The sequence below is a fragment of the Sminthopsis crassicaudata genome, chromosome 2, assembly GCF_048593235.1.
Source record: "Sminthopsis crassicaudata isolate SCR6 chromosome 2, ASM4859323v1, whole genome shotgun sequence".
In the NCBI taxonomy this organism is placed as follows: Eukaryota; Metazoa; Chordata; class Mammalia; order Dasyuromorphia; family Dasyuridae; genus Sminthopsis; species Sminthopsis crassicaudata.
In genome coordinates this window covers 52,360,023-52,375,851 of record NC_133618.1, presented here as the reverse complement: position 1 = coordinate 52,375,851, position 15,829 = coordinate 52,360,023, and the positions used below count along the sequence as shown (strand labels likewise).

The window sequence follows — 15,829 nt, the reverse complement described above, 5'->3', positions numbered from 1 at the left end:
TTCAATGGCACACTAAACCTGTTTTTAATTTTTATTTTCAGTACATTAAATTTACTCATAAAAACATTCTAAAAATGTACAATTTTTCCTTTTTAACAAAGTATAATAAAACATAAAAACCCCAATAACAGAATACTTGACATTTACAGTTCAAAATCAAATTAGCGGAATATTAAATATTTACAAAACTATATTTTTAAAAAATATTTATAAAGTTACATGCATTTGTAGAAGTGTGACAAAATAATGGCTCAAAAATGGGAAAATTTTCCTTCATTCCTAACATAAAATTATGTCCGAGAGTCTGAAGTTTAACTTGTACTTGAGTACATAAGGTTTGCTTTCACATTCGGTACCAAATGCCTTTTGCTATTTGTATGAACTTATAAACATGTAGAAAATTTGATGAGGGCTGTTAACAATACACATGTTTATATGGTTACATTTGGGGATTGATTACCTTTTCTCCACTCCCTCAAAGTTAATATTGTAGTAACATTTACCTTTGGCCTCAAACCAGCACAGTATATATACATATATATGTATATATATATATGAATATTGCAAGTGTTACAGTTCAATATGCTCATTTTCATTAAGACCCTTGGGATTTTTTTTAAACAATTAAGCCTTCCTTCAGAATCCATGGCTTTCAATGTAAACTATTTGTTCTTTGGGACTAATCCACAGTGAACGACTATGGACAACAAAACTCACTTATGCACAAGGATTTATTTTTCTTGGTGAAAATTGAGTTAGGGGTATTTTCCCCCTACTAATTTAAGACTTTCCAACATGTTAATGGCACCAGTTATATCAGTATGTAGAACTAGCAAGGCCAAAAATTTTTTTTAAAAAAGCCACTTAAGCATCAGGAATGACAACAAAATGGCAGGGAACTATTCACAACCAAATTTTTGGCAGGTGCTTTATAGATTACTAAGTTATAAAAGAAAATGAAGATTGGAAGCCTATATACTGTGCTCAGAAAGATTAATGATTTGATATAGCTGAGTGATTTTGGTAAAGTTACTACTACTGTGCCTCAATACATACAATTTGTAGTGTAAATGAACCATGTTGACCTCTTGCAATAAAGGATCTAGAGTTCTAAATATTTAATAAAAAATACTGAACCTATTGCCTTCTATTAACAAACTGACTCCTAGAATCTTTTATAGGTTACACACAATGCTGGTTTTATTTCCAATATTTCTAATCGTGTGTGTGTGTGTGTGTGTGTGTGTGTGTGTATATGTGTGTCTTTTAAAATAGAATTTGTAGAAGTGCTAGCTCCCATGTACTTAGTACTCTTCAATAACCAGAAAGTTTTAACACTTTCCAGTTTTCTATACTACAATGAGTTTAAAGTTAGAACATAAGGTAGTTAAGTGTTCTTCCTTTAAAAAAAAAGTATTTAAATAGTTGTTTTATCCCACACTGTATTCTACTTCAACCTGTACATTCCACTACCCCTCCCACCCTGCTTGCCTGCTGGAGCAGAAAAGGGTCAGGATGAAGTGGAGTGGGGTAGTGGTGCTTGAAGCTTCTTTAATACATAACAGACACAAAGAAGTGGCATTAGCAACTACCTACCTGGTTGTTTCAGCCACTCTGAGATTGAGACCACAATTTAAAGCAAAATGCTAATAATATGAAAGGTTAAAGATGATCTGTGCCTAATAAGTAAATAAAGACTCTTCTAATGAAATGCAAAAATGCTGCATGGGCTTATCTAATTTTGGCTTCTCAATAGAAATTCATAATACTGCTGGCAAATACTCTGAAGCCATAAAACATGGTAATTTGCTTTGGGAAAGCTCTCACACTGTATTTTAACCATTTCTGCATTAAGAGTTCTTTGTTTACTCCTGAAATTTTCCTAACTTAAAATGTCCTCATCTGACACAATGTACTGTAAACCCATTTTCAAACACAAGATTTTCTTAAAATGGCTATTGAACTAATTTGGAAAACAATATGAGCTGCTCAACTTGTGAATTTTACATTCGCAAATCAAAGAGTTTTAATTTTGTAAAAGATTGAATTATAGAATAATGGTTATAGGTACCAAACAAGTCAGAATGGTAACAGACACTTGACTCCCCGATATTATCCATTAAAAATACAACTTACATAAATGAACATTTTTTTTTGCTATGAGACAGTCTCCAACAATGAATGACACTGTTGAAAATAGGGCTTACTTAAATACAATTTTGAAGTATTCGCTTAAAAAAAAAAGTTAAAAGTTTGGCTTCCAGCACACATCCAGGCCACTGTGCAAGGCCCTCAGAAATATTAAAAAGTCGTAAACATTGAAAACTCTTATGTCTTCCTTTAACATAGTGTATACAGCATGACAAGTTGTTCCTACTGTCTAGAACTCTTTAAGGCAAAGTTGCACTGTGTTAGTTCTTATCCTTCTCACATTTTTATAGTTTTCCCAAAAGATCCAATGAAACATCCTCAAAGTCATTAGCAAACATCACAATTATTTCAATACTGTAATACGGTGTAGCATAAATAGAGCTGAAAATACAGAGGTCTGTAGCTTCTACATTGCATAGAAATAAGAAATAAAATCTTGTATGTACTATTTTTTCACAAATTTAAATAACCTTTTTGCTTTGGTTTTCCATGAAGCTGGGAAACTGACCTCCAAAATTTGAAACAAGTGTAGTTATCACTGCCATTTCCTATTACAATGCCTCTACATTAATGCCTCTACATTGGAACCAATTCTATGATGTTTTGTTCTGAGGCTGAAATCCTCATTTCAAAATGGGCTGAACATTTTGAAATTTTCACATATAAACTTGGTGGAAAACCCCTGGATGACAGTACTTTGCCTTTTCAGTACATGTTGGTGATATAGAGGTTTTTAAGCATTTAAGTCCTATTTTAGCAGAAAATTACCTTTGTTCTCTAATCCCTGGCTTTCAAACCAAGTGTTACCATTCCAATGGATAAAATTTTAGGAATCCATGGTGAATATAGTTATTTCTTCACCTTTACAAAATTATGTGCATTTAGTGGGGGCTCCTTTCAAGTCATCAATTCAAATGATACATTCTAGGTAGCGAACAGAATTAGCTAGTAGTCTAAAAATAACAAAAGAGTTTGACAAAGTCTTTTGCTCATTAATTATGAAATTGTACTATTGTTGAAATATGTGTCTCAACACCTGAATCCTTTAGCAGTAAACCTTGGGGTAGTAGAAGTCAGCATTACATAAAAGAACGGCTTGCAAAAAGTCTGCTAACAGTGTTCAGCATCAGGTTGGTTTCAAACTCATTTACAAAAGTAGTGTAGTTAATATGTCTCTGAAAGATGGTTTCCACGTCTAATAGGAACAGGACTCAACGCTGTTTAATGTGTTAGGAAAAAAAAAATAGGTGTTCTCAGAGCCATTATGACTCCGGCGTCTCTGGGACTTGGACCCTTAGGAAATTAAGTTCATTTTGCTGCTGGTCAGCGGTTTCTAGCTAATAAGTGTTGACAGTGTACATTTATGAACAGAAAGGACTGAAACTGCCACACATGTTTTACAGAGGGAAAGGAAAATATAAGATTGCTTTATTTGTGTAGTCGGCCATGTAGCCTGCTGGTGCCAATTCTTTAAGTGTGGGTCGTCTCTTTCTCTTGCACTGGTCTCAATACGCGTTAACATTGTCTACCAGAACTGCAGAGATTTTAAATCATTTTACATTCTTCTGTAGTGCAATCCTTAAAAATCCCAGAGATTAGTGCCTGACCACTTTAGAAAAAAAAAAAAAAAAAGTAGACATTTTACCTAGCCCAGGGGTGTCAGAGTCCGACTGGCGAAACTCCACTTTGAAAACTTCAACCTCCGGCTCTCAATTCAGATCACACGTAGCTGCCCTGGAATTATGTTTCAGCCTAGAAGGACCAATTACGGCAATGCTCTTCAGTAAATGTGGATTTTTTTTTTTTTTTTTTTTTTTTTTTTTTTTTTTTTGCATTGCAACAAAGAAATGTAGGTGGCAAACTTCACCAACCATCTGTGATACCCACTAGGCAAGTCCTGACATCAAGCTCCAAACTAGGATTTTGGCAATCAATAAAATTGGGTATGATGTACCCCTAAGCTAGATTTTTTTTTTCTATCCAGTCTAGTAAAGTAAAGCACCTTTGGATTAAAAATATTAAGCTCAACAGCAACTAGACTTCTCAGTTTTGTATTTAATTTTCCTTATGTCTCCATGGCTTAATAGTGTTCTGTTGCCAGAGAAAAATATCAATCTGTGGAGTCCAGACTTTCTGCTGGAGGGGCATATTTCAACCTAAAAGTACCTGGAGAGAGGGGGAAAAAAAAAGGGTCAAATTTGAATCACTGCATGATTATCACAACCAAATGATTTGTCAAAATGTAGTTGCACAGCAGCCAAGCTCCTCACCTTGGTGCTGGAAATTGGTATCTATCACTTGGTCCCACCAAAAAAAAGGTGGATTTTATTTTTACAAATTTATAAAAGCAAAACCTTTTAATAGTGTTGAACAAGATAAAACAGCTGCTTCTACTCTCATTTTAATAAGCTTTTTCTAAGCTTCAAGAAAGATTCTCATAGCTGGTACTGGGTCTGTTTAGGCATCCAATTGATTACATCTGGCATTCTGGAGAATCCTTAAAAATACTTAGTTAAAATGCAAATAAGGCCTAATAAAATTGGAAGTAGTTTTCTTGTTTACTGTTCTAGAAAAGACTGCATGCATCTACCTCTACAAAGTCAGTACCTTGATCATAGGGGTTTAAGATTGGTGGGGTCAATTTTAAATGCCCAGAAAATCCCCAAGTAACCCTTTAGTCAAATGTCAATGGTTTTCTTTTAACTTTTTACTGAAATGGCTAAAACAGAGATTGGTTTAAGATTTTTTTTCCATCTTCTGGTACACTACTAAATAGTCAGTAAAAGGCCATCAGAAGGATGAGGATGAAGTACCCAAGGGAAAAATTAAGAGAAAGGAAACTACATTATGGGTCACAGTAAGAGGGAAAAAATTAAGACCCGTATTAAAGTTTTTAAAGAGAAAATGATTTACTCATCAACTTCAAAGATTAAGAATCATGGAATTATGGAGCTGGAAGAGGTACTAGAGATCATCTTAATCCAACTGCCTTATTTATAGATGAGGAAATAAGTCTAGATGAACCTAACTGCCCAAGGGTTATGCAATGAATTAACAACAGAACTGGGCCTAGAGCCCATGACTCCTGATTTCCCAGTCCAATGCACTTTTCCACTAAAAAAAAACAGAGAACATAAAACTATTTAATAAATACATCAGAACTATTTATTGTCTTTATGGATAGGTGAGGAGAGAAAGAGGAGAGGGAGATAAAAATTTATCTACAAGGAAAGGGCGACACAGATACACTCTTGGAGCTGGAATTTACTGCAGAGATTAGCCTCCTAATTTTGTTTATAGCTGAAGTTTTGTCACACAATGAATTAATGTCATAGCTAGGATCTGAATCCAGGTTTCCTGACTTAAGACCTAAATACAGAAAAAATGGAGGCAAGGTGAGGGAAGACAAGGATGCACTTTGATCCTTAAGGGGAGAGGGCAAGAGGTAGAAAAAAAGAACAAAAATAAGGGCGGGGGAAAGAGAGGAAAAAAAACACCTTCAAGTTATGGTGTTTAGTGCACTGCAATTAGAGCCTTTTAAATTGGTGCTCCATGTCTTCACCTCTAGGTCTAAGTGGGAATATATCATATCTTGGGGCTAATTCCAGAAGTTAGAGAAGAAAGGTCAGACAATTTTATGGACTCAAAAGTTTCCCACTCTGATCTAAGTGGTCTACAAAATATAGCCTAACTTGAAAGAATGCCTCGGTATGAGTTTCAGAGGCAACTCTTAATGATTTTTAAACTAATACTTTGTACAGTAATTTTTTTTTCAATCTACTATTGTCACTGGGTCAACTTTTTTAAAGAAAAGGAAATAATGTAAAACTAAAAAAGTAATGTTTTTCTAAGTAATGAGTTCCTAACAAACAGATTTCTATACCAAGAGAATCTGAATGCACTTAAGAGACAAACCAGGCCCAATATAAAAATGCTACAACTGTCAATCTTTACCTTGACGATTGAAATCCATTGGTGGCTGCTTGCAGTCCTGAGCCCGGTGACCGGTGGCCCCACAGTTATAACAAGAAAGGTTTCCACTTTTTTTGTGGCCCGAACTGTTATTTCCCATCATTCCTTGGGCTTGGTACACCCCTGCTGTCCCTGCCATAAAGTTCTGCATTGGAGGAACTGCAAATGTGGACTGACCACTCAGGACAGAGTCTGGGGTTAAGTTACTGTTATAAGGAGAATGAACCACTGGGAAAGTTGTGCCGCTGCTGTACTGCTGTGTGTTGATGTAGCCATTGCTGCATAGGGGGTTGAAGGGCAGAAAGGGAAAAGTAAACATTGAAGGTCCTGAAAATGGGTGCTGAAAATAGTTAGCATAACTGACCGTCATACCACTTGAACCACAATTCCCACTACATCCACAGGAAGTACACACTATGCACCCTGGTGGCTGCTGCTGCTGTGGTGGCTGCTGTTGCTGCTGCTGCTGATGGTGGTGGTGGTGGTGATGGTTCTGATTGGGTACAGGAATGGTTCCTGTGGAGCCACTACTGCTGTTGCTGCTGCTGCTGCTGCTGCTATAGAAATTATTTTCTGTAACAGAGGAAAGTGTGGGGCTAGAACTGGGGGCAGGGCAGCTGGTCATGTTTGCCATATTCGCAAATGAAGTTGATGGGTGGCTGTTGGAAGAGGCAGTGTTGCCATTTGCACAAAAGCTGCCTTGCATCGGGGCCACTGGCATGCTGCTCATTGCAGAAAAGGCCACTTTGGTGTTGGCTGTGTACAGGGCAGTCCTAGGGTTTATTATTGCCGGGGGCACGCTTATCTGCACATTATTTGAGCAGGATGTTTGTCCAGAAATTGCAGAATCAGCAGGAACAGACGAAGAGACCAGAAGTTTGATTGGTGGACGAGCCACGTGGAAGACAGTGCTAGACGTGACAGTAGCGGCAGTACTCGTTTCCACAACCAACGCTGGCTGCTGGGCTGTTTTTATCACTCTGTCCAGAGTGGAAGCATGGACAACTTTGGTTCGAGGACCAAAGGAAACTGTGGGTGATACTGAACTGCTTTCAGGAATCCCAGAAAGGACTTGCATGGGCTGGTGGGGAGAGGATGCAGGTAAGACTTCCATCATTGTATTTCCAAAACTCTTTTCCACTTTAATGCTGCCTCTTGGTCCAGATGCAACTTTATTTCTTTCTTCTAGAGACAAAAGTGAGTGCATAGAAGATGAAAGAAGCTTCATGTCTGTGTTTCCTCGTTCTGATTTGTGTACTGAATTTAGCATTCGAATAGGAGCTATGTGAGAGGCAGCTGCTGTCATCATTTGTGCTGGCAGGGGATGGTGGCCGGACGGGTTTGAGCCTGCATCATTCTGCACTGGTAGAACCTGAGCTGTGGGTCTGGCTGAACTTGAAGTGAAATGATTCAGTAACATTACTGGCTTCTCCTTATCTGAACCCTCCAAGTGAATTTCTAAACCTAGAGATGGAAACAGACCTATGAATATAGCTTCACTAGTCAGGTCAACACAAATTTAAGTATTGCTTGGATTCCTTACGTCTCTCATTTTCCTCAGCACTGTCAGAGCTTTCTTCTCGAGCCTGGATCCCCATTGGGCTAGAAGAGGAACTAGAATACTCTGAAGAGCTGCCTTCTCGGGGCATCTGATGAGCTGGTTGTTCCACATCCACACGTAGCTCTGGAGAAGAAAAGATTGATCACAGACTAAAGAATCATGCAGAAGCCTGTTTGTGGGCTATGCATTAAATAATGCAACTTGACAATTTCTTTATTTTTAAATGTTCCCAAATTCTCTTGAAGTTTGATAAAGCAGAACACCATAGAAGACAGCCTTTAAAGCAATACTGAAAAGATGTGAAAATACATACACATGAATATGTCTAGAAATGTAGATATGAATTTTTTTCCCCCTGAGGCAGTTGGGGTTAAGTGACTTGCCCAGGGCCACACAGCTAGGAAATATTAGGTGTCTGAGGCCACATTTGAACTTAGGTCCTCCTGACTTCAGGCTTTATCCACTGCGCCATCCGGCTGCCCCATATGTGTGAATTTTTAAATGGCTTGGAGTTAAGATAGAATCTTAATCCATATACTTAAATTACATTGTAGTGGGTTTTCTATAACTTTTCAACTACTCTTTAGATTTCATTTTGTAAAAAGATTAACTTCTTCCATCACGTGGAAGAATACTATCTTATGATAAAGAAGATGTATTTTTCATTTCCCTCAAAGTTAGTAGAGATAAGATCAGGTAACTAACTGATGGTAGTCAAATGGAGAAAAAAAAAAGGGAGCACTGGGGGTGCTACCTCTAACTAGAAATAACTAGGTGACACAAGATGGGGGGAAGTAGGGGTGGAGAAGAACAGTAGCTCCTAGAAACAATTAGGTAGGGGGAGGGGGAAGGGAGGGGCAGCTAGGTGGCACAGTGGATAGAGCACCTGCCCTGAAATCAGAAGAACCTGAGTTCAAATTTGGTCTCAGACACTTAATACTTCTTAACTGTGTGACCTTGGGCAAGTCACTTTACCTCAATTGCCTCAGGAAAAAAAAGAAGCAATGGGAGGGGTTACTTACTGTTTTTAATTATTGTTGATTTTATATTAATCAGTCATATAATAAAAATGACACATAAGTTGTACTCTTATCTCTTCACCTCTTACTGGGTGGTCCTAGACTGCCCAAGGCTTATTTAACTTGACTTAAACCACTAAAGGCTTAAAGATCTTTAAGAACCCCAACTAAAAGCTTAAGACTCTTGGGTCTTTCCTTCTGCTTGAAAGCGAAACTTTCTTATTTCCCTGAATTAGGATTTACTTCTTGTGAACAGAGACTGTCTAGCTTTTTTTATTTGTATCCTCAGCACTTAGTGTAGTACTTATTACAAAATGCTGGGGGGAGGGGAGAGGGAAGGGGAAGAAAAAGAAGGGGAGGGAGAGAAGGGGACAGAAAGAGAAAGGGAGAGAGTGGAAAAGGAAAGGGGAGGAGAGGGAGGGAGAGAGGAGAGAGGAGAGAGGAGAGAGGAGAGAGGAGAGAGGAGAGAGAGAGAGAGAGAGAGAGAGAGAGAGAGAGAGAGAGAGAGAGAGAGAGAGAGAGAGAAAATGTCTCCATTTATTTATGTTCTTTTTTTAATCATTATTCCTTTTTGACTACTACTGCAGGATAACCTCATGCAGTCCTGTGCTTTTATTAGCAGCTCTCCAAGAAAGTAATGAAACTACAAAGTAGTTCGTATTTGTAATTTTATTAGTTATGCTAACTATTTTATATCATAAAATCCCCTAAAATTTAAGTTATTTGGTAGCTAGTACATTTCAATAGACTTCTCAGGGAATCAATTGGCTTTTTAAAAAAAATATTACCATGAAAAATTATTAATTAAAAATATTTTTGTTTTAAAAAATAGGAACAAAATTCTCACTTATAATATTTACCTGCAGCATGGTTTCCACGGATGGTTTGTATAGGTCCTACATGGCTAGTTGGGGGAACTCTGGCTACACCACTATTGGTTACTGAAGATGGTGTTGAGGGATTCAGGCATCGTTTTTCTGATTTTTCCCTAGAAAAAGAGAAGCAGCTTAATCACTAGTCACTTAAGAATCTCATGCAATCCCCAAATTTTGCTTTGAGGGACAATGTAGCATAGCTAAAACACAATGGAGGCTGTTGTACAGCATAAAAGAGTTTGGCCTAGATGGTCTCTCAAGTGTCTTCAAGTTCCAAATCCATAATCTTTCCCCCACCAGCCCATGTAAGTACTTTGTCAGAAAGTGGTCTTTCACTGTATCATGGAGCCTGTCAAAGCAAAGTCAAAATCAAAAAGTTCAATTCCACATCTTATTATGCAAGTCACAAATCTTTTTGAATTTTAACATCCTCATTTATAAATTGGGCACAAATACCCTTTGATCCAGCAATCTCACTACTGGGCTTATATCCCAAAGAGATCTTAAAGGGAAAGGGACTTGTATGTGCAAGAATATTTGTGGCAGCCCTCTCTGTAGTGGCCAGAAACTGGAAAATGAGTGGATGCCCATGAACTGGAGAATGGCTAAATAAATTGTGGTATATGAATATTATGCAATATTATTTTTCTGTAAGAAATGAACAACAGGATGATTTCAGAAAGGCCTGGAGAGACTTATATGAACTGATGCTGAGTGAAATGAGCAGGACCGGGAGATCATTGTGTATTTCAACAACAATACTTATGAAGATCAATTCTGATGCCCTCTTCAACAATGAGATGAACCAAATCAGTTCCAATAGAGCAGTAATGAACTGAACCAGCTACACTCAGCGAAAGAACTCTGGGAGAGAGATGACTATGAACCACTACATAGAATTCCCAATCTCTCTAATTTTGTCCACCTACGTTTTTTATTTTCTTCACAGGCTAATTGTACACTATTTCAAAATCCAATTCTTTTTGTACTGCAAAATAACTGTTTGGACATGTATACATATATTGTATTTAATTTATGCTTTAACATATGTAACATGTATTGGTCAACCTGCCATGGGGAGGGGGGAAGGAGGGGAAAAATTGGAACAAAAGGCTTGGCAATTGTCAGTGCTGTAAAATTACCTATGAATATATCTCGTAAATAAAAAGCTATAATAAAAAAAATAATAAATTGGGCATACTACTACTTTTACTACTTTATGTTGCCTGGGTTATTGTGAAAAAATGATATGTAAATTGAAAAGTATTACAAAAACTATTACATTGTATTTTTGGATAATATTTCTTCATATAATTTTATTTTAAAAAATTATTGAGGTATTTGTTGATATGTTTTTACATAACCTTAATTTCCAGCTACATTCACCTTCCCTTTCCTGAAAGTGGCATTCTTTGTAAACAAAGAATAACAAACTGTTATTATTGTCACATATTTCCTAAGAAGGAGATGTCAGATGGGTAGTGGAGATGAAGATTAAATCAATCCTTTTGATTCTTTTCAAATTCACTATTAATGAGTATTTTATAAGAATTAATTTATTCACTATCCATGTTTTAAATGGATAAATATTAAAAGCAAAGTAAAGGTTTGAATCTGTAAAGCTTTCTGAAGAAAAAAGTCAATCATTTAGAGTATTATAAATCAAGAATGGCTTTCAAGCTTACTTTTCTAGCTCCAGTTGAGTCTTGAGTTTCTTCTTTGCACCCATTGTCAGGGATTCAAATTTATTCAGATCTTCCTCAGTCAGGCTCAAAAACTTACAAAAGAAATAAAGTAAACAATCATTATAAGTCAGACATGGATTCTGAAAGAAACCATGATGGTGAATTTAATAATCACTTTATGCCATCCCAATGACACTGGAGAATTAAGATGGCCAAACACCAAGAAAGGTGTGCTGAGTCTATGGTTCTGAGTTTCAAGGAGTGAACCTCTAACCTGGGTAGGGCATAAGAATTTGAAAAGGGCCCCTTCACTGAGCGAATTCTTAAATAGGTCAGTGAGTAGATACTCACTGCCACATGCACCTGAAGTTATAGCTTAATCTTCACTTGTAAAAGTAAAACTAAGCAACTGTTTTTTTTTTTATCTCATTCCACCACCCCCCTCAACCCTCCCCAAAATGTATAACAACATATTTTTAATTTATTGCTTCCTAAATTATAACTAACTTATAACTAAATTATAATCACCTACGTACCAGCTTTTGTATTTTCTGTCCCACACGGAGAGGGTTTGCAAGAAGGAACGCCTTGATAAACAAGCTCCATTCCTCTCAAAATGATAAAAAGTTTTTAAAAGATACAGTTCCCTACTTATAAAGTGGCACTTGTCACAATCAAATAGATGCCATCCAATAGGAATGATAAACTATAGACTAAATATTAAACAACAACAAAAAAGACTCAAATCTTTAGGATGCACTTGGCATTTTCAACTTAAGAATTTAAATGAAAAGTTTCAGAGAACCATAATTAGAATAGTTTACTTTTTTTCCCTTTCAAGAATGTGAAAATGAAACACAAAAAAAATTGCTTAGTAAATTAATTTAGTTAACCTCCCCCAAAACAATTTCTAAGTTCAAATAGAATGTGTGTGTGGGAAACTAAACTAAACTAAAAATCCTCACATCACTTTTAGCCAGTAGAGGGCACTAAGAGTTCACATAATTGGTTTAATTTATTTTCTAATTATCTAATACCAAAGCAATATTATTTCAGATTCCCTCCTCTCCCCCCCCCAAAAAAAAAAAATTAAACTTGTTCCCACTAGGCATACAAGCTGAGAAAAGAATAAAAAAAATAAAAATTCTGGATCACTTATAACTCTACCTTCTCCATTGTGAGTTGTTTGAAAACAGGGTAGTATTTGTGCAAACGCAATTTCCTGAGCCAGTCTAAAATCCCATTTTGTTCCTGGGTCTGTGGGGTTTGAAGACTGGAAGACATTAATATGGGGGAAGAGGTGTCCATCTGGGTTCGGTAGGTCAATGATGAGCCAGTACTCCCTGAATGAGAGCAGTGGGGCAGTGCAACAGCTGCACTGGCGGAGTGTTGCATATGATGCTGTGTACTGTTCTGAGAAGACTGAATGCCAGCTACTCCACATACAGGCCTGAAAGTAAAATTTTTATTTATTTAGCACTACCTTGTGATATGTAACTATTCTGTATTTTCATTAAAATTATAAACAATATGGATTTAAAATGCTATTTCTGATATAAACACCATGGACATAACTCAATTTCAGGACTTTACTGTAAAGAAATTTAGTCAGAGGCAGCTAGTTGATGTAATGGATAAAGCACCAGTCCTGCGAGTTAGAAATACCAGAGTCCTCAGCAACAACAACAACAACAAAAATCACAATTTAGCACTTTGATAGTTATCAAATGTAATTTCTTTTAGTGTAATGGAAAATTAGACTCCTGCTTTTATGTATTTAGTTTCTTTAAACCTAGTGATGACTCAATTTCTTTTCTTTTTGGCTGAGGCAGTTAGAGATAAGTGACTTGCCTAGGGTCACACAGCCAAGAAGTGTTAAATGTCTGATGCCAGATTTGAACTCAGGTCCTCCCGACTTCAGAGGTGGTGCTGTATCCACTACACTAACTAGCTGTCACAATTGTGACAATTTTTAAAATGGACTGGATTGTTTGTTATTTTTCCTTATTATTTCTATGCAGAAACCAGATAATCATCAGTGAAAATTCATTAATGAGCCTTTATTATTCAGTTTCTAAGATTTTTCTTTCCTATTAACCAGTTTAACCTCAAGTATACACTGAGAAAAATCTGACTTTCCTTAGCGTTATGCAAAAGTTATTTCACTATTGTGCTGAGAAAGGTCTCTAAATCCTTTTTAAATATTAAAATCAAGTCAATTATAAAACTTTAACTTTATAATTGAGTGTACCCAAATCCATAGTCATGCATGATAAATAATGGCTTGAAAGGAAGGGGATACTTTATATAATTTCTTATCTGAAAAATTTTTACAAATGAAGAATTTCTTACCTTCCAGATGCTCCCATCATAGTACCTACTTTGGAAAGGGAAGGGGTACCAGGACCTATAAATGTAAAATTAAAAGTGATGTCAATTATATCTAACTATTACTCTGATAAATCCAAATTCATTTTAAAAAACGACATCAAAACCAACTCACTTGGACTTTGAAGTTGTTGGATAGGAGTTGAAGTGCTGAAAAATTTCTTAACATGGTCATTTTTTAATATGTGAGAAGGTAATGAGGCCAAATACCTAAAAAAAATCCCAAACACCTAATTATTATTGAAAATTAAGTATGAATCATCTTTTCAAATAGATTAACATTTTACCCACATCATGGTGAATCTTGGATCTTGACCCCTCAGTCATCCCTTCTCTCTCAAGAATTTCAGCACTTTATACACTATTCTTTTCTCAGCAATTTCAACACTGACCCTTCTCAAATTCCCTAAATTCTCAATTCCTCTATCTTCATTAAGTACCTACTCTTTTATCCCACACCTCAGCTAGTGGTACTGTCAATGGGATTTTGTTCCTTAATTAAAAACTGAAATTATCTCAATGTAGTCTCTTAACATTCCATGTCATTCCTCTTAAAACCCATTTTTTATCTTCATCAAAATCTAGACTCTTCCTCTCTCTCCCTATTATCTTAGTTATATCATCAGCTTTACAAATTTAATTATCACCTTTATGTAAATGACTCAGAGATTTATATATCTAGCCTTAGTCTTTCACCTGAACTCAAGTCAAGCATCACCACCAACTGGCTTTTTGGATACCTCCACCTCTCTCTAAAACTTCCCAACTGTTGTGCAAGGCGTAGTACCAGTCTATCAGGGAGCACTTGGCAGATCCTGGCATTTCCATTTTCACTTTATCTCTCAAATGAGACCTCTCTCTATATCCACAGAGTCAACACATCATTTATTGCCGACTCTTAATTAATTAATCTTTCTGCCTGCTGCCAGAATGACTGTCTTCAAACACAATCCTTAGGCAATCAATCCTAGTAGTTCCCTATTATCTTGAGGATAAAACAAATTTCTTTGTATGGCTTTTGAACTCCTTCCCAGCCTTGATCCAACATATCTTTCCATCTTCATTGGTCCTAAATTGTTTGAGGCAACCAAAGTGCTCTGTTCCTCACACATGGCTATCTTCCATGATTCCCTCCGTGTATTCTCAACCCTACTTCATAGCTCATCTCTTTTCCTTAAAGATGTAGCTAAAGTATCACCTTTATACATGAAAAAGCCTTTGCTACCCTACCCCCCATATGACAGTGTCTTTCCTATAAAGTATCTTTGTATTTAATTTAATTTTGTTATTCTTTATATTAATTCTGCATATGGCTGCAAGTATAATTTTCTCTAGTTATGATTTAAGAAAATAATAGTATGGGCAAATGTCTTTGATTTTGAATAACTAACAACTTCTCATCTTGATTCAGTCTTAACTGCCAATTATTGAAAGAGACAATTACTATTAACATTTGTTTTGAAATTTTTTGAAATTTGAAATTTTATTATCTACACTCTAAAAAACCAGTTTCTGCTTGTTTTTCTGTTTTATTCTAGAAAATTTTATTTGGAAAATTCTTAAGAAGGAGTATATGGGTTCAAAGTTGTCATCGCAAAAGGCAAATTAAGAGAATTATCCCAGGTTTGGGCCACCCAAGATGTGTATGGATCAGAGTAGGAGGATTTTTATTACTGTGATCCAGGCCAGCAATCTTCACTGGTCCTTATAAAAGCAGTACCTTCCCCCTTCCAGGCTTATTTATGGTTCTAGAATAGTATACCCTTCCAGGAAATATGAACACCTTCCTAGAATTGTTACCTAAGGTCCGATTCCAGGTCCATGTGGTTTCTCTCCAGGTAAAATGAATCTGGACCAGATAGGCAAGGAATGAATTTCTCCAAGTTTTCTTCAGGGTATAGCTGAGATAACTGGGGGGGAAAAACAAAATAAGAAATATGAGACAGACGTAAGATGCTCAAAATAAAGTTTAAGTCAATGGATAAAAAAAATAGTATGGAAATCCTCTAATAATTATCTTCTATGTATTTACTTCTCCTTAATATGTACTACCTACCCAGATGAATGTACAGTAAATCCATAAGTGTAGGAACTGTCATTTTTTTGCATTTCATTGCCTTGACTATTATAGGTGTTTAATAAATTTTTGAATTAAAATAAACTTGATATAATGAGATA

At 36.2% G+C, this 15,829-nt stretch overlaps 1 protein-coding gene across 3 annotated transcripts in view; it reads right to left on the bottom strand.

Moving 5' to 3' along the window:
- Window positions 1-3,766: 3,766 nt before the first annotated feature.
- Window positions 3,767-15,829, bottom strand: part of ZCCHC14 (zinc finger CCHC-type containing 14) — a 111,370-nt gene continuing 99,307 nt past the window's right edge. For 2 of the 3 annotated variants that reach the window (XM_074286261.1, XM_074286260.1), the window contains 9 exons: window positions 15,452-15,561; window positions 13,767-13,861; window positions 13,616-13,670; window positions 12,431-12,713; window positions 11,264-11,355; window positions 9,564-9,691; window positions 7,667-7,807; window positions 6,106-7,587; window positions 3,946-4,317 (listed from right to left, as the gene is read on the bottom strand). In XM_074286261.1, coding sequence (XP_074142362.1) covers window positions 4,262-4,317; window positions 6,106-7,587; window positions 7,667-7,807; window positions 9,564-9,691; window positions 11,264-11,355; window positions 12,431-12,713; window positions 13,616-13,670; window positions 13,767-13,861; window positions 15,452-15,561 — 2,442 coding nt within the window. In that variant the 3' untranslated portion in view covers window positions 3,946-4,261. Of the gene's footprint in view, window positions 3,904-3,945; window positions 4,318-6,105; window positions 7,588-7,666; window positions 7,808-9,563; window positions 9,692-11,263; window positions 11,356-12,430; window positions 12,714-13,615; window positions 13,671-13,766; window positions 13,862-15,451; window positions 15,562-15,829 lie in introns of those variants that run through there. The other variant, XM_074286259.1, reaches the window with a different exon arrangement.